The sequence below is a fragment of the Benincasa hispida genome, chromosome 3, assembly GCF_027475165.1.
Source record: "Benincasa hispida cultivar pf3 chromosome 3, pf3_genome.v1.1, whole genome shotgun sequence".
Lineage (NCBI taxonomy): Eukaryota > Viridiplantae > Streptophyta > Magnoliopsida > Cucurbitales > Cucurbitaceae > Benincasa > Benincasa hispida.
Genome location: NC_143480.1, coordinates 52,686,939 through 52,709,826, shown reverse-complemented (window position 1 = coordinate 52,709,826; position 22,888 = coordinate 52,686,939). Strand labels below are relative to the sequence as shown.

Genomic DNA, 22,888 nt, shown 5'->3' with positions numbered 1-22,888 from the left:
TTTCTTTTCTCTATTTTTTTTCTTTTTCTTTTTATTAATTACTTGAAGAGGCACAAGGGAGCTCAAACATGAAATATATCATCTAACGAGATACAAGTGAGCTCAAACATCTATAATTTTAAGCAATCTCTTACGACACATTGAACAAGTTCAGAGAGCTAATCACTTTTTATATTCAAAATCCAAAGCACGTTTTGATTTTATGTTCTGAAACACGATTTTCATACTATAAATGATTATGAATGATTAAAAACATGTTTTAGAATGACCTGATCGCAATTGGAGTGATTTTAACCCTTATAAAATCACTCTCAAACATATTCTAATTTTTGCATAGGAGAAACATAAAATCCAGCAGCCTCAAATGTCAAACTCTGCTTTCTTTCTTTCTTTTTTCCCTCTTCATCTCACATTATTATTTATTCCCCTAATCCAAGTTCAACGAGGCTAAATATGCCAGCACACAACACGAGGATTAAAAGCAAAAGAACTTTAACTCCCAATTCAATCAAAGCATCATCAACAATAATTCCAAGTTCCAATTCAAGCAAGTCGACATCAAAAATTCAAATTGAACAGCTACAAACAAAGCATCTCAATTATTTACTCGACAATGCAACAGCCAATCATATATATGCACATACCAATGTACATGTTTACACAGACCATCCATGGACAAAGATTGTATCAAATCAGATTCATAAACAGACAGAAGGGCAAAGAAAAAGTCATTTCCTTACCCATTTTCATTCATACACAATATGTAGATCCCTCCATCATGTTTGGTGTGCAAATTCAGGCGTCGGCAAGCGAAGATGCAGTTCCAACAGATAATAATATAGTGTTGTCACCACGAGGTCCGCCCGGACATGCGTGTATTGCTTTGCAAATATCTGTTTGCTCCAGAATTTTCTCCGAGTTGGCAAGGATCAGAGGCCCATATTCAAATACCAATTTCTTGCACTGCTCAATGACAAAAAATGTCACAACATCAAGATAACATATGCATCATTGATTGTCCCACGTCAATTATGTAATGGGTTCTGTGACATTGTTAGTCATGTGATGGGTTGTGAGATATTGTACGTATGAATGGGAGAGAGAATCACAGTGATTGAGCTAGTTTTTGGGTTGGGAAAAAAGAATCAACTAACAATAACCAAAAAAAAAGTACTGTAAAGCTGGTGGTAAAGACTTGGGGATATTTAGAAATAATATCGGCAGTCCTAGGTTCAAGCCTTCAAGTGGAAGTTTAGTAATTTAAAATAGATTAAATTACAAGTTTAATCCATGAAATTTCGTACATATGTTAATAGGACTCTAAACTTTTAAAAGAATCTAATAGATTCCTAAACTTTCATTGGGCCTATTATGTCTCTAAACTCTAAAAACGTCAAATAGGTTCATGAACTAATCTTGTGTCTAATAAGATATTAAACAATTAAATTTGTGTCAATTTTAGAAATGCCAAATACGTCAATTGACCTATTAGACACACAACTTATTAGCAAGGTTTACTATGTTGATCTGCCCCTTACATCGATATCATACCCGTGGATAAGAGAAGATATTGATGAAAATGTTGACATGTCAACGAAAATTTAATACCCTACTTATTAGACAAAATAAAAAGTTTAGGGCTTATTTGACACTTTTTTCAAAGTTGAAGGATCTATTAAATGCGAAATTAAAAGCTCAGGATTTATTAGATATTTTTTGAGGTTTAAAGATCTACTTGAAACCAATCAAAAAGTTCAAGAACTAAACTTATAATATAACCTTATTTAAGGTAGAACCCTTTTTATCTCCTGAAGTTAGTTTAGGGGTGGTCAAGATCTCTCAGAAGCAGTATATTTAAAAAATGTGCCTGGGCAACCCACTGAGGTGGCCTTGAGTCAAAGAAGCAAGACGCCTTCATCAAGGTACATGCCTAAGCGCCATGGAGTTCTTTCTTATCTTGTTTTATGATTCGTTTTCTAAAGATAGTAGAAGTATCCGTCCCATGTCCTCCTTTTTCTAAATAATATTTTAGGAAACCTCTAATTTCTACCTTTTCCCCAAAAAACCTTGTATAGTTAAAAAGGAAAATAATTTGCATTTCTCAATCATATACGTCATTTATAAAATAAACAATAACAAAAAGAAATAAAAGAATGTCATTTTTCACCTTGCCCCTAAACTCAAAGCATTAGTGCACCTCACGGTTTAGACAACTGATACGAAACGAATGGTATAAAGTATTAGAGGGTTATTAAGGTCATATTAATACTTAGTTACTTGGACCCTCCCAATCTCCTGAGATCACTCTCAAGCCCTAATCCACTCACCGAAATAATCTCACCTTCCTCCTTCCTTACTTACTGGATATATAACCAAACTTCCCTAACAAAGTACTTAGTTAATGAATAATATGACCTTAATATCCCTCTAATACCATTCCTATCAAAAACACTGCCCACTGCTCAGCACTGCTCACAGCCCACAAGGTTACTGAGGGTGGTCACGAAGTACATCTCCGGCATGGGGCCCAGACTCAAGACTGGATATAGGAGGAATAGAACCTTTTTTTTTATACATAAATGTAAAAGAGACTCGATATTTTAGTTGACTTATGAACTTCAAATAGACAAAGATGGGGAATTGACAGACATGAATCATCATATTTGCTTTTTACTCTTTTCAAACAGCAAAACCAGAAAAATATATGTCAACAGGTAATGGAAGTATTGACATCCAAATTTTCCGTACCTCTTTCACGCGGTACCCAAAAGAGTCACACATATTCAAAAGCGTCTGAAGTATCTCTATCTGATAGACAGAAAGCAAAGAAGCAGGATGTCAAGAAAGTTCAGAACACAAGACATCATCTAATCATGCATCATATCCCTCCATTAAATGATAAACTTTAGTTCATAGCCAAGAGAATGCAACAAATTCACAAACATAACATATTTTAAGAAACTACCGAGAGATATATGTTTCTTAGCAACCATACAATGTAGCAGGTTTTGATACTATCAAGAATACTGAATGGTTTGGCAAGCAGGCTCGTCCATACTTCTAAGTTCATAGCTAAAAGTCGTTCAATTTTCTTCAAGTCAGCACTCCCATAAAATGGTAAAGGCCACACAAGACACCAACATCCTAGGTCAACCATTCAGAATGGCAGGATAGCACTGTGTTCTCTCCTTTCAGCCTTCTTGAATTTTTAATCTGTCCATTTCTTACTGACCACACTACATATCTTCTAACATCTGTATAATTTGAACGTCATCTCATACATCTTAGTTTTCACATTAATCCCACCCACATGATATTTTGTTAATTTCACTTGCTAATTCACTACCCTCGTGCATATATTACAAATACTATTTTCAATTAAAAAAGTTTCATATATGTCTCCATCTATGTTGCTTTTCCCTATCTATGTAATTTTTTTATTCCTTAATATAATTGATTCCTATTGACCAAAAGTAGACACCATAATAGACGTTCCGTACAAAATAACTAGCAGAGTGTGCAATATCAAACCTGTGTGTCAGGATCTTTCAACTTATCCAATATTTTTGAAATAGTCTGATGACAGAATTCACAGTTATGGTCCTGAATCTGCGAGGAGATTATAGTAACTTGCTCACAGAAGCGGGCTGATTGGCAGATGCTAGCAGGTTCAATTGAGGAAATCTCTGAGAAGAAGAGAGGAACATAGCTATCCACCAGACCGATGCACTAAGTTGATTCAAAGATGATATAATATTAATAACAGCAAATTATATTCTCTCTATCCCTTCAATTCAGACAAGAATGAAAGATATAAATACAAATAGAATTGACTAGAAGGTTTCTTCATTTTAGAAGGGAAATAATTATCTATCATTTCAAAAGCACACTCATGAAGATTTGTGTAATGAAAAAGTAATAAAGGCAATGAGCATTATACCTCCTCCTTGAACACGCCTGCCGCACCGCATGTTTGCCGGAGAATATCAATAATCTCACTCTGAGTCTGGTTATCTGCAAAATATTCAACGGCCTGACTGACCAAGCTCTCACAAAGTTTACATATCTTTGCGTTGCTGGAAGCTTCAGATAAAGACTCAACGTCCTTCGCTTGCTCCAGGTAGCTTAACCCAGAATCTGAAAAGGCAGCAATGGTAACTTCTCTGATGCGATAAAACATCATTCAAAGCAGAAGATTGAATGCCTTTTCAAAATGAAAATCATCTTCACACAACGCTTGTATTTGTTGGAATTCTTAAAGACTGAGTAATAGAAAAAGGACTGAACAAAATCAGGATAAATAACCAAAACCATTGAATTTTAATTCTAGTAAATATATCATTTAGTCTCTTGTGTTTAAACCATTATATAATTTCATTCCAAAGCTTTTAAAAGCTTCATTTTTTAGAAAAACTGAAATTAATTAAAACCGAAGAGCAACCCAACAACCATACAACAACCCCTCTCGAGGATGAGGGATAGGACAAAGGGAGGAAAGAACTCTCACCAAAAAAAGTAATTCCCAAAAGAAGAAGCCAAAGCCAAAGCTTCAATTTCATCCTTTAGGAATTTTTTTTCCCAATCAAATATTTACAATCACATTTAAATTTATGGACAAAATGATATGACTAATAATACAGACTTTGTCCATTGAGTTAGAAATTCTCGATTTTAATTTGATGAAATAGACATATCCACCAAAGTAAATCAAAAGCTTACTCACTTCTTGTGATTTGACCACGTAGTAAAGACCTTTACCCACCCCTAAATGACTTCTTGTTATTACATAAATTTTCAATCCATTAAACATCATACCCAAAAGATCCTTTATTTTCCTCATTTTGCACAACAAATTTCTCTCAATAATTAGCAACCAGGATGACTTGCTACGATAAAATTGAGGTTTCTAAAAGATCAGAGCCGAAACTGAAACATAACCTTTGCCAGTCTTAAACAACCAGAAACATTGAAAGTAAGCAAAAAAGAATTACCAAATGATGCCAAGTTTCTAGCATCACAATCCCAAGCAGCACCCACCACAAGAAGGAAAACAATTCCAAACCTCAAATCCATAGTGCCTGATGCCTGTAAAGACAACGGAAAAATTAACCAAAAGTATGCATATATAGCGTTTTCTAAGTCAACGTTTATCGATTCAACCACAGCATGAACTCTGCTGAAATTACAAATATATGCAGAGGTTAAAATTAAGAGAAGCAGAGAAAGGGAGGGGAGCAAACAAAAAAACCCTAGAAAATATCTTTGAGAAGAAATTGATTATCGGAAATTTGAACCGCAGATGATTGCTAAATCTTCTTCTTGTTCACACGGATTCACAGCGTTACAGGATAAAGAAATGTGGATTATCAATAAAATACGAATCAAATTGAAGAGAAATTCATACCTTCGTTTAGACAGCCAGGCTATGGGTTCTCCCTTCTTCGGAGGCGTCCGAAGGAGACGATAGAATTGATTCCTCTTTTACTGTTGGGTTGAAAATTGGAACCTACAATTTCAATTTCCCTCTTTACAATATCTAATTTATAGTTTCAAATTCTTCTATTACATTTCTAATATCTAACTGAATTAATGTAATGGGGATGAAAATATGGATAAAATGTTGATATTGATTATATATGAAAAAATTATAAAAATATCAAATTCAGAAAAAAAAAATTAATTAATAATTTACGCTTTTTAAATAAATTAATATGTTTATTATTTTTGTTAAATTTATATTATTGTTGTTTATTTTTTATGTTTAGGGGATTTTTTAACTATAAAATAGAAATGTTGATTAATTACTCATGTAGTTGTGGTTATGGAACTCATGGAAATGTAGATGCAAATTTGACATATTGAATATATATATATATAAAGCATGTTCCAATCTCCACTTTCATTTGTTAAATTAATTTTTTTTTTTTAAAAAAAAAAAATCATATATTTTGACTATATTCATCTAGTTCAAAATTAAGGCATATATTTTCGGCTAAGAAGTTTGAATTCTTCTACGTAATTTATAAACTAAAAAAATCTAACTCCAACCTCATAAATACATGTTCATTGCAAGTTTTAAGGAAGAAGATAGAACTTCCTATCATGATCTATATATATTGGGCTAAACCTAAGTTGCTTCAATCATTTTCCTTTTCGAATATGACTTAGAGGTTGGATCGTGCCTAAACAAGAGAACCAGTTAAGGAAGGTTGGCCGAGGCAAGCTTTTTGGGCCTAATGGCTTTATTGCATCCAGCGGTGGGCATGCTTTAGAGAAAGGGAAAATTGGTTGACATCATCTTCGACCTTCGAGGTCAAGGCAGGGCTTTCAAGCCATATGACCCAAACGCCTCTTTCACACTCCAACTTTGCCTAGCCTAGGCCTATTTACTACCTGTCTATAGTTTGTTTGGAATTAGGCAACTTTCCTTACTTTACCTTTTAACATTGTCTTCCTCTTTTGATCTTTCTCGAATTGGAATTAAGAAAGGGCCATCAAGATAGAAGAAAAGAGTGAGGGGTCTGCAAAAAGTCGATCTCGTAAAACATGGGTTGTCCTCGCCCTCCAAGGCTAAGGAGGCCATTTGGGTTAGTTGGCCGAGTTGTAGCTTTTTCTATACTTTTTCTTGGGATCTTGTTTGGGCCTTCAAGCCTGTCTGTTCTAAGTTTATATAGGGTTTGACTATAATTATCCCAATATTAACCTCAGTGTTATTTCATTTTTGGGTTTTTTTCTTAAATCTAAAATTGCCCATAACAAAATTGCCTAACTTACTCTATAAATTAGCCCAAGACAACCAAATTTATAGAGTAACTTTCTAACCATTGAGGATGGTTTTTTGGGTAAAATTTTAATTTTCACCTTTGAACTTCAGAGATTGTATTGATTTAAACCTCAAACTAATAATTGTATGAATTTAAACCCTGAACTCTCATAAGTGATCGATTAACACCCTTTATCAGACTTGGTTTAAAAAAATGTTGTGTGAAACACGTAGTCATTTTAATTAAACTTCTACATTGTTATGAGTGAACAATTTAGAACCTTTATTATTATTACATTTAAAAATTGTCCACGCATTTAATTCTTACAAGTGTGTAGAATTCTATAAGTGTCAGAATAATTAAAAAAAAATCATTAGATTCTTAATTAAAAATCTAAATTAATTCACTTGTAAAAATTTAAGGATTTATAAGATAAAATTATAAGTATCAAAATATAATATAATGAACGTTGTAAATTGATACATTTTACAATAGATCAAGATTTAAATCGATAATTTTGAAGTTTAAATTGATAGAACCAAATGGGATAAATACCTTTCAACCCATACTTTCCATGAACCCACTACTCCAAAATTTCTCCCTTTGCTCTAACTTTTCACCAAAGTGTGATTTTTTTTTTTCCTTCTTCTTTTACTCGTTGGCAATTTTTCTCATAGTACGTTGCTTAACTTCTATTTTACAACACACTGACATGTCACATTCTCGTCTTGATTTTAATAGAAAAGTTAGAAGAATGGTTATTTTGAAGCAAATTTAAGGACTCATAGTTAAAATGAAACTTCTAAAGGAATGAGGAATATAGTGAAATTACCGTATCACTCATGATATATATACTAATTTGGGCACCCGTTTCAAATACATATCCCATTTTTGCACAATAGGATTATGAAAATCCACGAGAAGCAATCAGTCGTGTTGTCTGCGCCAACTGCCATTTAGCTAATAAGCCCGTGGATATCGAGGTTCCACAAGCGGTACTTCCTGATACTGTATTTGAAGCAATTGTTCCAATTCCTTATCATGTGCAACTGAAACAAGTTCTTGCGAATGGTAAAAAGGGCGGTTTGAATGTGGGGGCTGTTCTTATTTTACCCGAAGGGTTTGAATTAGCCCCCCTCCCCCCGATCATATTTCTCCCGAGATAAAAGAAAAGATGGGCAATCTATCTTTTCAGAGCTATCGTCCCACTAAAAAAAAATATTCTTGTGATAGGGCTTGTTCCTAGTCAGAAATATAGTGAAATCACCTTTCCTATTCTTTCCCTGGACCCTGCGACTAAGAAAGATGTTCACTTCTTAAAATATCCCATATACGTAGGCGGGAACAGGGGAAGGGGTCAGATTTATCCCACGGGAGTAAAAGTAATAATAATGTTTATAATGCTACAGTAGCAGGTATAGTAAGCAAAATAATACGAAAAGAATATGATGCAATTCGAAGGATTTTTCTGTCTTTCATTATTCTATCGAATTTTTTTTATTTGTGATTTCTATTTATGAATCGTTCATTCTAATCACCATTCCCATATAATTCTATATAAAAATTCTTTTATTTAAAATTGAATTGCATTTTTTTTATTTATTTAAATAATATACATAAATTTGAAAATTTGAATATATAGTTATATTAGTTACATTATAGAATATCAAATGAAATAGTGATTAGTAGTGATTAGTAGTGATTAGAAGAAACGTCTAAAAAATAAAAAATATTCGAAAATAAAAAAAAATATTTAAATAATACGAAGGCTAGTACCCTTCAGGAAGTGATTGGTCTGCCATATGCTATAAATGGGACTAAACTCCATTTCTCATTCTTTCACTCATCGATTCACTTATTGTTTAGATTAGGTTAGGTAGGTGGTAACAAAATATGGATAAATAGCAATACCTATGACAGGTATAAGGATAGAGACCGCAACAAACAACTCTTGTGGGCCTGAATCAAAAAAATAAAAATTTTGAGCATTAAAAAGCTTGTATCCATAGAACATCTGGCGTAACATAGATAATAAATAAATGGGAGTTAATATCATTCCAATTGCCATTACCAAAGTAATTAGTATTTTTGTCATGAAAAGATATTTTTGGCTGGTAATTATTCCAAAAAAGACTATTAATTCTACAACAAAACCACTCATACCGGGCAATGCAAGGGAAGCCATCGATAAGATATTGAAAGTCGTGAAGATTTTTGGAATTGGGATAGCCAGTCCTCCCATTTCATCGAGATAAACCCGACGTATTCTATTATAACTTATTCCTGCCAAGAAAAAAAGCGCAGCGCCAATAAATCCATGAGAGATTATTTGTAAAATAGCTCCATTCAGTCTCGTATCGCTTATAGAACCAATGCCTATAATTATGAAACCCATATGAGAGACGGAGGAATAAGCTATTCTTTTTTTTTAATTGTTGAAGCTGCATAGATTATTTGAATTATGCCTACTATGATCAACAAGGGTGAAAAGATAGAATGGGTTAGTTTAATTGTATGATTAAAATTTATCTCAAAATAACATGCACTCAATCTCTTGCAGGTGGAAGGTTCAAATCTCCATACTTCAAGTGTTTTTATTAAAAAAAAAAAAAACCTTAAATTAATTTAGAGTCTCATCACTTCATAGAAACAATATATATTTAATATTTTTTTTTACAAGAATCACAAATGTAAATGGTGGAAATTCACACTTTTGATCCTTATCAAGTTGGCATAATTTGTATTATTGACTTATGCAACGTTGGCCATCTTCGAAGTATGCTTGGTAAAAAAAATAAATTAAAAGGTCGACGATAATAAGATTTCTTTATAAATTATTTATGCATCAATTATAATCGTCAATCGTCAATTTTATTAATCAAGAAGTCTACACACGTATAAGTATCAATACGAGATAATTTTCAAATGTAATCTTAATAAAATGTCTAAATTGATTCACTTGTAATGATTTAAAATTTTAATTGAAACAATTACATGCTTTGCACTATATTTTTCAAACTAAGTATGAAGGATGGTGCTAATGGATACTAAACGAAAATTTCACTTTTAAATTAATACAACTATTAATCAAGGTTTAAATTTATATAAATCTAAAATTTAGGGGATAAATTGATATACATAAGAAAAAGAAAAAGAAAAAACTTTTCGAAAGTAACTTTCATATTATACGTGCACCTTTGGGAAATCACTCTCAATTTAAAAAAAACACGACTCTCAATTTGAAAATAGACACGACTGCATAAAGTCTTTCATTTGTTTAGACTAACTGGAGGTCTTGTATGTCTTTTACCCTACTCAACTTGGACATATACTATTTGGGGCAATTAATTCTTGGCAAAATGGAGAAACCCTCATTAACAACTCCTTCAAGGCAAAGGATAATCTTTAGGGGTAACAAGAAATCTAAGAATCTAATTGGCTGACAATTTGAGATCCACAAATATATATTTGATTAATAACTTGAATACTATTTGTATAAACCATACTTTTACGTTTTTTAATTTTGAATTTTTAAAGTGTAACATTATATTTAAAACTACAATATGTGATGTTATAAACTCAATTTATTTTTTTAAAATTAAAATATGTATTGTAAAATATATAATATTATTAGCTATATTTATAGTCCGTTGTTCAAATCCTCATCTCTAATTGTTTCACTAACGTATACCTAATTTAAATAGTTAAGACATTATACAAGCAAATGTTCGAAACTTAACCCCACATTGTCAACCTTAATAAAGCCATAGCTGGGATAAACAATTACCATTTCCAGCAAAAATACAAGTTAGAATTGGACAAATATTTATCCATTCAACAAAGCTGAAATGGTTAGGAACTCTAAGACTGCATTTCTGTTGTGAACTTTGCACTAGGCTAACAATCTTTGAACAACACGTACAAATTATATAAGGTAAAGCCATCTAGAAACTATCCAAAATATAAACACCATCTTAAAGTAGAGACCTAACAAGGGGAAGGAAGATACAAGAGAAGCCACTTAGAGGCCATCAATGGATGATGATCTTGATATTAGTTAAACTAAACTAATTGGTTACTTCTTACCGACTGCAGGTTTCTTCTTCTTCTTACTTTGTTTCGCCAGCAGCAGAGTAAACCGAGTGAATCCTGACTTCTTTCTTTTTCCAAAAATCTGCTTCTGGCTAATATCTTTTTCAACCTTCTTAAAAGAGGATGCATCACCACTTTGTTTGCTGAGCATTTGACCAAGTGACATCTTTCTTCTAACTGAGCTTTTCTCAGGGAGAGTTACTGTGTCAAATTCTTCGGGAGGTAGTAACTTTCGGCTTAGTATTTGTCCTATCGAAAGAGTTGGCTTCAAGACAGGTGTTGGTCCATCACTGATCATGTTCACTCCATTTACATCAAGTAGCCTAGAATCTCTTTTCAAGTGAGAAGGGTAAGCATTCTTAAACTTGGTAGGGCTTTGAACGGTACGCCTTTTCTGACCGTGATCTGACCTCCATTTACGAAGCGCTTCTTCGACTGCAAGCTTTCCCTGATTTGCATCATCCACCCTGCTCAGAGCAGCTTCCAATGCACTTTTACTTGTTTTGAGTTCTTCAGATGCTTTCTCTGCCTGATTTAAGATGTCCATTTTTGATGTGTTCACGGCATCAACTAGTTGCATGATGTCTATAACTCTCTTTCTGCATCGTTCTTTAGCTTCACTAGCTTTAAGAGTAAGAGTAGAATATTCCTCCCACGAAAGAGTTACACTTTCACCTCCATGAGTTAGTGAGGAATCACTCGATGGACTTCCATGCTTGGTTAAGATCATGATCTCAGAGAGAGCAACAGCTTCTGCTGCTCTAGCAGCTTCCTTCATTTTTCTGGCTGCAACCAACTTGACTTGAGCTGTTTTTAGCATGGCCTTGTTCTGTTCAATCTCAAATTCCATTCTCAAAGCTTCTAGTCTGGCTGCTTCCTTCATTTTCTTAAACCTTTCTGCCTCAGAACTTAATTCTTGTAGCTCCTTTGAAATCTCTAAGGGGTTATCCGGAAAACCTTTTGCCTCAGCATCTTTTACCACTTGTAACTTCAGTTTTGTTTGGTTTAGCTCTTCCTCAAGAGTCGATATATTGGACGAATTCTGGGCTAACCTCTCTCGAGTTTTCTCAAGTCCAGTTCTTTCTTTCTCTAATTTTTTGTTAAAAGATTCAACAGAAGCTCGAATATCAGCAATATCACTAGTGGTCCTAGTAAGATTTAGCTTGGCCTGTTCCAATTCCATAAGAATTAAACCAGGTACTGGAGGGGAGATTTGCACATTCTGACCTTGACTGTCAGTAGGTCCAAGGTTTTCCTTATCTGCTTCTTTAGCAGCAGTTGCATTTATATCATCTCTCTTCGTGGCCCAAGTCATACTGACTTCAAATGCTTCTTTCTGCAGCTTCAGTTTCAAATCTTCCACAATCCTCTTGGTTGCTTCAAGTTCTTTTAATACTTCCAGGGTCTCCCTTTCTTTGACAATCAATTCACTCTCCATGCTCATTGCTTCCTTCTCCAGTATTGTAACATCGATGTCAACCTCATCTTTATCATGCTATTGATGAAGAAGGGGAGAGAAAGAGAGGAAAAAATAAACATACCGGATTAATGGAAAGACATGGTACAAACTTAATTCTAAATCAGTCTGCGCTGGATGTCCATATAGACCATACATTATACAATATAGGAATATAATACAAATAAAAACCAGCTAATCAGACTGTCTATGATTCTTGAGAGAAGCACAAAGCTATTTTCTGAGTAATAACAAACATAATGACAAATCTTTTACAACCGTTTCAGGGACTCCATAATCTGCATGGAGATGTTGCACACTCCATTTCCAGGCACAAAGAACATTAAGGGGGTGTTTGGGGTGCAGATTTAGAATCAAGCCTGTCAATGTAAAGCTTGGGAGAAACAGTGGAGAGTTTAAGAAGCCCTGGTTTGAAAGACCTAGTTTGAGGAATTCTAAGGTAAACTATTTGTGATTTGAGGGAGCAGATTTTGGGTACTGCAGAATCTTATAGGTTTGTCCAACAAACTCAAGGCTTGACAAATGCACGAGGCAAACATGGGTTTGATATCTTAAGTCAATATCAAACCACCAAAACCCAAACTCTCACCTCAAACACCCCTAAGAGTATGTGTTTGGTATCCTAGGCCTTGCAATGTTGAGCATGGAGGTTTGGCCTCTTGGGCCTGAAAATGTTAAACTTGGAGGGATTCTTAAAACTTAGGTTTAGGAAACCTATGCTTTTGAGTCTAGGTTGAGGAAGCCTAGGTTTAAGAAAATGATGTGTGATGTGAATTAGGGGAGAGTAAGTTTGGGAAACAATTGGAACTTATGAATTTATCCAACAGACTCCAAGCTTGACAAACCCAAGGGGCAAGGAACGAGCCAGTAAACTTTACAGGATGTAGAGTCATTGATCATTTCCAGGAACGAGAAGTAAGCTTTACAGATTTCTCAATGGTGGAAAAAAGAGCAGAAAGAGAAGTATCTAGAGTCATTGAAAATCACTCAAAGGTATCTAAGATATTCATATAGGAACACAATGCAATCTGCTTTTGCACAGCATGCAAAGAGCAAATGGCAAATTGAAAATATCTCCAACAGCTAAATTTGAAAACAACTCGAACTTGAAATCAGGCCTATAGTTTTACCCTATCTACATCTCAAATAAATACCTCCAAGATACAACAACAAAAGAAAACAAGAACGGTCACTATACATAACAGTGCCAAAATTTGAAGAAATATTTCAAACACAAGCTGAAAATATCAAAACCATCTATTTAACTAAAGAATGAAAATTCCAAAATAAACATCATTTTCCCCAAATAAAATCCACGTTCAGGGATGGGAGGAAGTAACCTCGGGTTCAGATAGCTGGCTGTGACTTTGACTGTGACTGTGACTGTGACTGTGACTGTGAGAGGGTTTCCAAAAGCCGCTTCCACCAAACCTACTGACGGCCTCTTTCACCGACTCGAAGGGCGCGGAAGTATCAATCTCCGCCCTAACGCCACCGCCACCGGATTTCCCCATTCCAGTTCCGGAACCGAGAATCTCGCATGAAACTGTGAGTCGAATTGTTGTCCTGCTGCAAAAACTAGCTGAACGACAGCAAACGTCCTTTTAGGGATTGAGTAAAAACTTCAAAAAAGGGACAAGAACATAGGAAGTGAAATTGAAAGCAGATCTTGAAACTCTTGGAATAATGAGAAATGAAGACGAAGAAACGGAGAAAGGAACAACAATGGCGTTTGATTCGATGGATGAAGAAGATGGAAATCAAGAGAAGCAACAGAGAAGCAGGTAGAGATAAGAAAACGTACAGTGCAGTGTATTGCAGTGTTTTGTTAGAGACAAACGAGAGAGGGAAAATGAATTTTTATTTATTTTTTTATTTTTTTAGGTTAAATTACAAAATTTGGAAATTTGGTATATTTTTTAGTAAATTTAAAAAAAAAAAAAAACCGACAACAACAAAAGATAAATTAAAGGTTGGTTGTGATCAGTGAGATGTGATATCTTAGTTCATGTATCTCTATTTGAGCGCAAAGTTAAGTTCATATCAAGTATTTGTTGCAGTTTTTTAAACTTAATTAATCTATCTTTATTGTTATTATTTTTGTTTTGAAATTATTTGAATAAAACATGGATTGCAAATTTTTTCTTTTATTTTTTAAGTTTTTTTCTTTTTTCTTTTTTTAATTAATGAACAACAATTAATCAACTATGTCTTTTTTATAAAAATATAGTTAAATAAGATTGGAAACCAAGAAGAAACCAAAACTTTTTATTCATAATTTTTTTCCATGAATTTTATCATCAACTTGATCTTCTTCTTCGTTATCTTTATGTTGTTGCTCTATATTTTTCTTTTGTCATGAATTTTTTAATTGAATCTCTCCGATCATCTTAGCAGCTAATGGAATGTCATCACATTCAACAATTTACTTTCAATTCCTCCAAATTTGCAGGATCATTAGAGGACAAAATTCTATTTTTTACTAATTCTCGTCAAAAAAATGTTCCAAAAAACAAATACTCATTTTATGTTTTTTTTTTTATTATTATTTGTTGTTTCTATTTTCATTTTTGTTTTTGTTAGTTTTTTTCTTAACTTTTTATTTCACCAATCAACTACATACATACATACTTTTCCAAATTCTTAACATTTATTTAATATGCAAATTCAATAAAAATACATTTTATAACTTTTTACATATAAATATTATACTTGACGAAAGCAAAATATTATTATTTATATAATCAACAACCCTACAGCATACTATATAGTCATAGAACGTATAAGTTGAAAGTGGACAAAAATAGGGTTGTATTTAGAGTTTATTTATATGTTCACAAATAATCTTTTCCTTGGCGTAGCTGGGCCATCCTGGATATATATAAAATTATGGCCAACATGAGCCAATTTCATGCATACAAAAAAAAATATATTGTTCATAAAAATAGTTTAAGCTAGTCAGTCCTACCAAGTAGGCACAAACAATACCTCTTGTTAAACTGTGGCGGGATTGTTAAAAAGCAATCGATCTTATAATTACTAGAGGTGGTTGTTGAAGTTGATTATCAAATGTGATTTACGTCGGAGTTTGTAGTCGAAGGTAGTCGTCACAGCTCGAAGTTGGTCGCACGAGGTGGGAATGGAGTTGTTTGTCAGAGTTTTATCGTCAGAGGTGGTTTGTCAAAGTTTGAAGTTAGTCATCAGAGTTGGTCGTACTAAGGTGGTTGTCAAAGTTGATCATTGAAGGTGGTTTCTGCTGGAGTTTATAGTCAGAGGTGGTTGTCGAAGCTCGAAGTTGGTCGCACAAAGGTAGTTGTCATAGTTGTCATTGGAGGTAATTGTCAAAACTCAAAGTTGGTCGTGTGAAAGTGGTCATCGAAGTTGATTCTCGGAATGTGGTAGTAATAGTCATCGATAGTGGCCGATGAATGGAGTCATTGAAGAAATTGGAAGAAGGGAGAGTTATGGTGAGTTGGTAAAATATATCAACTCGATTCCACCAACATTTAAAATTAGCGGGTCAAACATTGAATTTGTATAATTTATCAACTTAACTCAATTCATGTTGATGAGTCAAACAGTCCCAAGAGGTTTGAATATTGACAGTCAAGGTCACTTCAATCCAAATATGGATGTTTAAAATGACGAGCATAACTTTGGTACTTAAGAGTTATGTGTTTGTACAAAGTTAAAATTTAGTGTCCAGAATTTGATAAAATCTTCCTAAATAATCTTAAAATAACTACTATTTTTAAAAAATTTATCAAATTGTATTTTATGTTGTTTTTTTTATAGCAGATTCAAAAATTAACTACTCAACAAAGTTATGTACATTAAAATAGATCGATCCAACTTCCTGCTATGGCAAAACCTAACTTGGCCAATTTTGAGGAGCTATTGCCTTGAAAGCTACCTAACGAGTGAAAAAGTGTGCCCTAATCGATTCGTCAATGGACCGACTGAAGCAAATAAAGCAAGCAAACAAGCAAACGTATTTTTCAACAAACAAGGAAAAACCCTCTCAAAATGGAAGAGTATTTGACAACCATGAAGAAATACGTTGATAGTCTTGCATTTGTCGGTAATCTAATTTCAAATGATGATCTAATCTCTCAAGTTCTTTCAAGTCTTGACGAAGAGTACAACTTAGTGGTAGTTGTGGTTCAAGGAAAGTAAGGAATAACCTGGACTGATCTACAATCGGATCTCCTCTCTTATGAGAAACGCTTAGAGTATCAGACTACCTTGAAATCGGGTGTAAGTTATCCTCTTCTGGTACTAACCAGTCTCTCTCTCTTAATGCAACTCAGACGAAAAGGATCACCTAGTCAAAATTCTCCCTCTAATCTCAATCAAAATCAACAGAGAGGGTTTTCTCCTAACTATCGTGGCCGTGGAAGAGGTCGTGGGCGTGGTGGATATCCAAATCGCCTGGTTTGTGAAGTTTGCACCAAGGTGGGACATAAAGCAGACGTGTGCTATATGCGTTTTCTCAAGGACTTCAACAATCCAAATCAAACTCATCTGTTGAATTCTCTGACCCTTCGCCTACGGTTAATAACAGTCAAACATTTTGTCTGCCTCAAAACACATTTACGGCCAACTCTGTGATGGCAACTCCCAAAACAATGATTGATCCTTCATAGTATGCTGATAGCAGAGCCTCAAACCATGCGACGTTCATGTTGGGTTGTATGCCCTAAAACTCGTAGATAGTAAATGTAACATTTGACCGATTATTAATAAAGCGTTATTAATATTTATTGCAATAAATAGTTATTGTTTAACTTGTATTTATCTTGCCTAAATAACTCTAATCCAATAAACTAACATCTTAGATTGTTGTATGAGTCTTGAACTGTATGTAGAGACATATGGGGATTAGTGTTCAAGATACAACTTAAAAGGTCTATATGTTAGGGTTGATGCCCTAAATCTCATCGGTCTAGTAGTTTGCAATTGCAACGTACAAACAATTTTATTTATTGAATAAAATATGAGATATTTTATTCGACATTTAGTAGTATTAATCCACAAAGTAGTAAACTAGCATCCAATGTCATCTTCTGTAGCGTAAACATGTATGTAGAGACATAAAGATGGATCATGTTTAAATGATAACCTATATGGTCTATAGTAGATGGATAAGGTTGGGTACCTTATCTTGGTGACACTACGAATACGACCCGCTTTGTAAATGTTACAATTGTTGTAAAGTGCTACAAATGATCTGATCGTGATCATTTATGTAGAGACATGTGAGTGGGGGTATTCTATATAAAAGAGTTTATATAAGACCGAGCCACAAAATGAATAGTCTCATTATATAACACCATTAATAATAGAGACTTACATTTCACCAGAATGACCATAGGTGACATGAACTTGAACCCTGAGTTAGTTGTGAACTCCTACCTATAAAGGCAGTCCTTTGATTTGTATAAGTGAATTTGGCCAGATTGCCGACTCAATAAGCCTATCATTTTGGAGATTTTTCTGATTGGGAAGTTGGAAACACAACTACATAAGACATAATTCACTCATTCCCTAATGTCGGGGTAAGTAGATAAATTGCTTCCTTAAAGGCTGATTCTGGGGCTTGAACAATGTGGCGCCACACCCTCACTTGGCCCGAGAGGGGTTTGGTCATAGTTAGACTATGATTTATTGTTCATTAGAGGGATCAGTGGTACTTAAGGAGTTAGATGTAACTATAAGGGCAAAACGATAATTTTGACCTAGTTGTACATACGGACAACTTGTGAAGGGTTATCGCACAGTTGATTGGTTATATCCAATGGACACAGAAATATATCTGTAGTGCGAAGAGTGCAACTGTCGGTCTTTAGTGGAGTGACCGGCAGTTAATAGATGTTGGGTAATTTAATTAAAAAGTTTAATTAATTATCTAAGTACCATTAAAACATCAATCTACAGGTTCATAAGGTCTCATATGTAACTCAACAGGGATTATTAATAGTTAATTTTGGATTAATTTGAATTGTTTAAATTAATTGAGGAAATTAATTAGATGATATAATTAATTTAAATTAATTATATGTGATATAATTAGTATAATGTATTTGATACATTATAATATAAAGTTTATTTTTAGAGGAATTAAATATTTGAATATGATTCAAATATTAATTATATGGATCAGATTCATATAATTAAATTCAGTATAAATGTGATTTATATTAAATACCACAAATGATCGAGAGAATTAAAAACTATAGGTTATATTGTATTCGATACAATATAAAAATTATAGGTTATGTGTTATATTTAATATATGATAAGGTATTTATCATATATTCATATATAAATTAAATAATTTATTTAATATATTATTTGCAACTCAATATTGGGAGGGAGTTGTAACTCCTTCCCTCTCCCTAATTCTCTCATATAGTGGAAGTAGAAAATGGGGGATTCAATTTTTACGATTTGTTATCTTCTTTACAGAAAATTGATAGTGTATCTCTCTGTGTGTGAATCCATCCCCACGTGTTCTCCAGAAAAGAATTCCTCTCCTCTCAAATTATTCCTCCCTCTCAAAAGTAGTAGAGCCCGCACCTCCTGTCAATTCTCTACTCAAAAGATAATATAGAAGGTACTTCTTGTGGTGGTATCCAAAATTAAGTTGCTACATTTTTTGGTGTTCGTGACCGATTGAGGAGGATTTTCATGAAGATTTCGGTTCTTCAAGAATATGTGATTTCTTACCATAATCTCTTTTCTAATTAATTTCTAAAGCATGTTGTAATTTTTGTTGAATTGCGTAATTATTTTCTATAATTTTATGTTTATGTGAAAATTTTGAATTGGGATCGATCCCATTTTTGCTGGTGGGAACTGAGTTAGAGGAGTTGACTAATGAAGCCATAAAGAAGATCGGGGCTCGAATACTAACAGCGCAAAGTAGACAAAATAGTTACGCTGATGTTAGGCGTAAAGTTCTTGAGTTCGAGGCAAGTGACAAAGTGATCCTGAAAGTGACGCCAATGAAGGGTGTCCTGAGATTCAGAAAAAAGGGTAAGCTATGTCTGCGTTTTGTAGGGCCATTCGAGATCTTGGAGCAAGTCGGCCCTGTGGCTTACCGTTTGGCTTTGCCACCGTCTCTCTCTGCGGTCCATAATGTTTTTCATGTTTCCATGCTAAGGAAGTATTTAACAGACCCGTCTCATGTGGTGGACTTTGAGCCCTTGCAGCTAAATGAAAACTTAAGTTACGAAGAGAAGTCTGTGCAAATTGTGGCCAGGGAGGTGAAAGTTTTGCGTAACAGGGAGGTGCCACTGGTGAAGGTTCTGTGGCAAAATCATCAATTTGAGGAAGCAACTTGGGAGCAAGAAGACGAGATGAAACACTGCATCCAGAGCTCTTCCAAGACTAGAACTTTCGAGGACGAAAGTTTCTTAAGGAGGAAAGGTTGTAACGCCCCGAAATCTAGGTAAGATTTAAATTAATTCGTGCAATTGATTGTTTCTTTTATTTAAAGGCCAAAGTTTAGGGTTTTTAAAATATTTTATGGTGTTTTTTTTGGGAAAAAAAGTTAGGGGGTTATATTTGTCTATTTATTTGTTTATATCTATTTACTTTTGGTTGTTTTACCTTTTCCTAAAAAGAGGTAAGGTTAAGGGTTGGTATTTTTTTTTAAATAGGGTCTTGGTATTTTTTTAAAATAGGGTCATCGAGAAGCGTGTAGTAGAAAAAAGAGAAAAGAAAAAGGAAATCCCTTCTCTTTCTTATTCTTCTCTTAGTCGCGCCACTGCCGTTTTCACCGTCGACCGAGTCCGCGTTCGCCAACTGTCGTTCTTCGCTGTCCGCTTTCGTTCGTTCCATGGTGAAGCTCGGTCACGCGAGGAGACCTGTTCGTTGACCCGAAGCCACCGTCGATTACGAACCAGTTGCGCCCAAACCTGTCTGTCGACCTGAAGCCGCCGTCGATCTCGAACCAGCTGCGCCCAGACCTGTTCGTCGACCTGAAGCAGCGATCGATGAATCAAAGCCGCGTCCTTCTCCCCGGGCCACATCGTCCCTCCCGTCCGCCAGCTGCGGGCCTAAATCTAAGCGTCGTTCGTTAGTCTTGGCGCGACCGGTTCTGGTTGCCGTTGGATCTCGATTTTTTCGTCCAATTTTTCTGTTTGGGGGTAACTTTCGATTCCTTTTGGCAGCCCATCGTCATTTGGTATCCTTAGGCCAAAGCTAATTTACCCATAGAATTTTGTGGTTGGATTCAGGAACTTGTGGTAGTGAAGGAAGTTTCCAAGCGGAGTGAAGATTCGTTTTGGGACAGTTCGATATCCCTAGGTAAGTGGTTTACTACCGGTTTGCCCTCGAACTTAAATATGTGTTACGTATTGGTTTCTAAGTTGGAATAAAATATTTTGATATGCCTACCGGTCAGATGAAAATTTTGGAAGCTTACGCGCGACACCCTCGCGGGGCCCTGGGGGCCATTTGGGTCACCAAACGAGATCCGTTCGCAAAACTATCTGGCACACACCTTTTTTTCATCTGTATGTCGATGTTGTATGTTATCGCAAAGTTTGATGAATGGATAAATTGTGAACTATTGGGTGATCCTAGCATGATTTATGACCTTGTTTGTATGCTTACGTCTGTGTGAGATTTTAGTGACTGTTAGTGTTGCCATTGGGCTATGCACATCGCATGCTATAGTCTTCTTGGGTTCATACCCTATGCTTATGTACGGTATCCTTTTGGGACGACCACTTATGTTTATGTTTGTGACCTTTGGGGTCACTACTTATGAAACCGTGCCTTCGAGTTCGTCCCTTATGCCTATGCCTATGCCTACGCCTATGATGCCCTTGTGCATTTTGGTCCAATGGAAAGACTAACAGATCACTGTGTGGGCCCAGTAGTGGGTCGCTTACTGAGTATATTTTTATACTCATCCTTTTCTTTTCATGTTTTTCAGGTAAGGGTAACGATAGACCGATGCATGACAAAAGAGATCCGTGACCTGGCCATTTAGACGATTTACTGCTTCCGCACTTAGGTTTCATGTACTAGAGTCTGGTTTAGGAGTTAGGCATTTTAGAATCTTATGAAATATTCATTGATTTTATTTATTGATTTATTTAATTTTTATTCATTTTAAAGTTGAGTTAGGGGTACCCCGAATGGTATTTTTTTTTTTTTAGGTTTTCTCACCTTTGTTTATTTGCGCATTATTTAATTAAATAAAATTTTTATCTCTTTTATTTTATTATTCTTTGAGAAAATGTATTGCCAAGCCTATGCATGCATAAAGTAGCATCCTAGAAACATATTAGAAATTTGGGTCGTTATAGTATGCAAGTGAGGGTATCATATGCAATGAGTTTTCATAAGACCGGACCATGAAATAGTAACCACTAGATGTAACTCCATTGACTAGTTAGGTTTCTATTTCACTAGGATGACCGAGGCAACTTAGTCTTAATCCTAAGTGAATTATGGAGTCCTATTCATGAGTGATTGTCCTTTGATTTGTATGGGTGAGACTAGTCAGTTCCAACTCAATAAGCCTACCATTTTGGGGACATGACCAAATGCGGAGCTAGGAACATAATTTCACGAGATAGAATTCACCCCTTCTATACTTTAAGGTAAGTAGATGAGTGCTCCTTTAAGTGGTGTCTCAAGGACTTGAACAAAGGACTTTACCCTTTCATTAACCCGAGAGAGGTTTCTGTTTAGTGGTTAGACCATAAACAGGTTGTTGTTTAGAGAAGCACTGGTACTTAAGGATACAAAGGTACCCCAAGGGTAAAATGGTAATTTGACCCAACTGGTGTTACGAGCACTCATGAAGGATTAACTTGTTGTCATTGGTCTATATCCATAGACACAGAAATATATCCGCAGTTAGAAGGGTGTAACTATGAGTCTTTAGTAGAGTGTACCCACAGTTAACGAATATTGTTTAATTGGTTAATGAGTTTAGCCCATTAATCACATATCGTTGGAGTTTCTGATCTGTAGGTCCATGAGATCCCTTTTCTAGCTCGTAAAGGGAGTTGCTATGCTTTGAATAGAGTTTGAAATGTTCAGATTCACTTAGGAAAATAATATAATGCACAATGATACATTATAATATAAAGTTTATGTTTTAATTAAACTTTATAATATAAATTTATTTTTTTGATATGATTCAAAATTAATTTATGAAAAAATTAAATATTTAATGGAGTTCAAATATTAATGAATTGGATTCATATTGTAACTATAGGTTAAAATTAATGTGTATTTGATGCACATTAAAACTATAGGTTAAGAGAGAAATACAATCAAATATGATTCAAATGTAAGCCAAATTGAATATTTGATATTTATTTTGGAAATAATTTAATTGAAGAATTAAATAATTATTTAATTTAGTTTAATTTAAATAAATTTGATTAAATTAAATTAATCGAATTAAAACTATAGATTATGTGAGAGTTGTTTCATTTAATATGACTTAAATGGATTTAATTAATGATTAATTGATTATTTATTAATAATAATTATTTTAATTATTAATTAATTAAATTAATTAGAT

At 34.4% G+C, this 22,888-nt stretch overlaps 2 protein-coding genes across 2 annotated transcripts; both read right to left on the bottom strand.

The window, feature by feature from the left end:
• Positions 1-602: 602 nt before the first annotated feature.
• Positions 603-5,844, bottom strand: LOC120073743 (uncharacterized). The gene is made up of 6 exons (XM_039026565.2): positions 5,405-5,844; positions 4,992-5,085; positions 3,941-4,137; positions 3,532-3,729; positions 2,749-2,808; positions 603-963 (listed from the first exon to the last, which is right to left on the bottom strand). Exons 2-6 carry the CDS (start codon positions 5,071-5,073, stop codon positions 796-798), a joined length of 705 nt encoding a protein of 234 aa, XP_038882493.1. The 5' UTR covers positions 5,074-5,085; positions 5,405-5,844; the 3' UTR covers positions 603-795.
• Positions 5,845-10,613: 4,769 nt separating this feature from the next.
• Positions 10,614-14,194, bottom strand: LOC120074280 (WEB family protein At2g38370-like). Its single transcript, XM_039027357.2, has 2 exons — positions 13,674-14,194; positions 10,614-12,351 (listed from the first exon to the last, which is right to left on the bottom strand). The coding sequence occupies exons 1-2, from the start codon at positions 13,845-13,847 to the stop codon at positions 10,840-10,842; spliced, it is 1,686 nt and encodes a 561-aa protein (XP_038883285.1). The 5' UTR covers positions 13,848-14,194; the 3' UTR covers positions 10,614-10,839.
• Between the last annotated feature and the right edge of the window lie 8,694 nt (positions 14,195-22,888).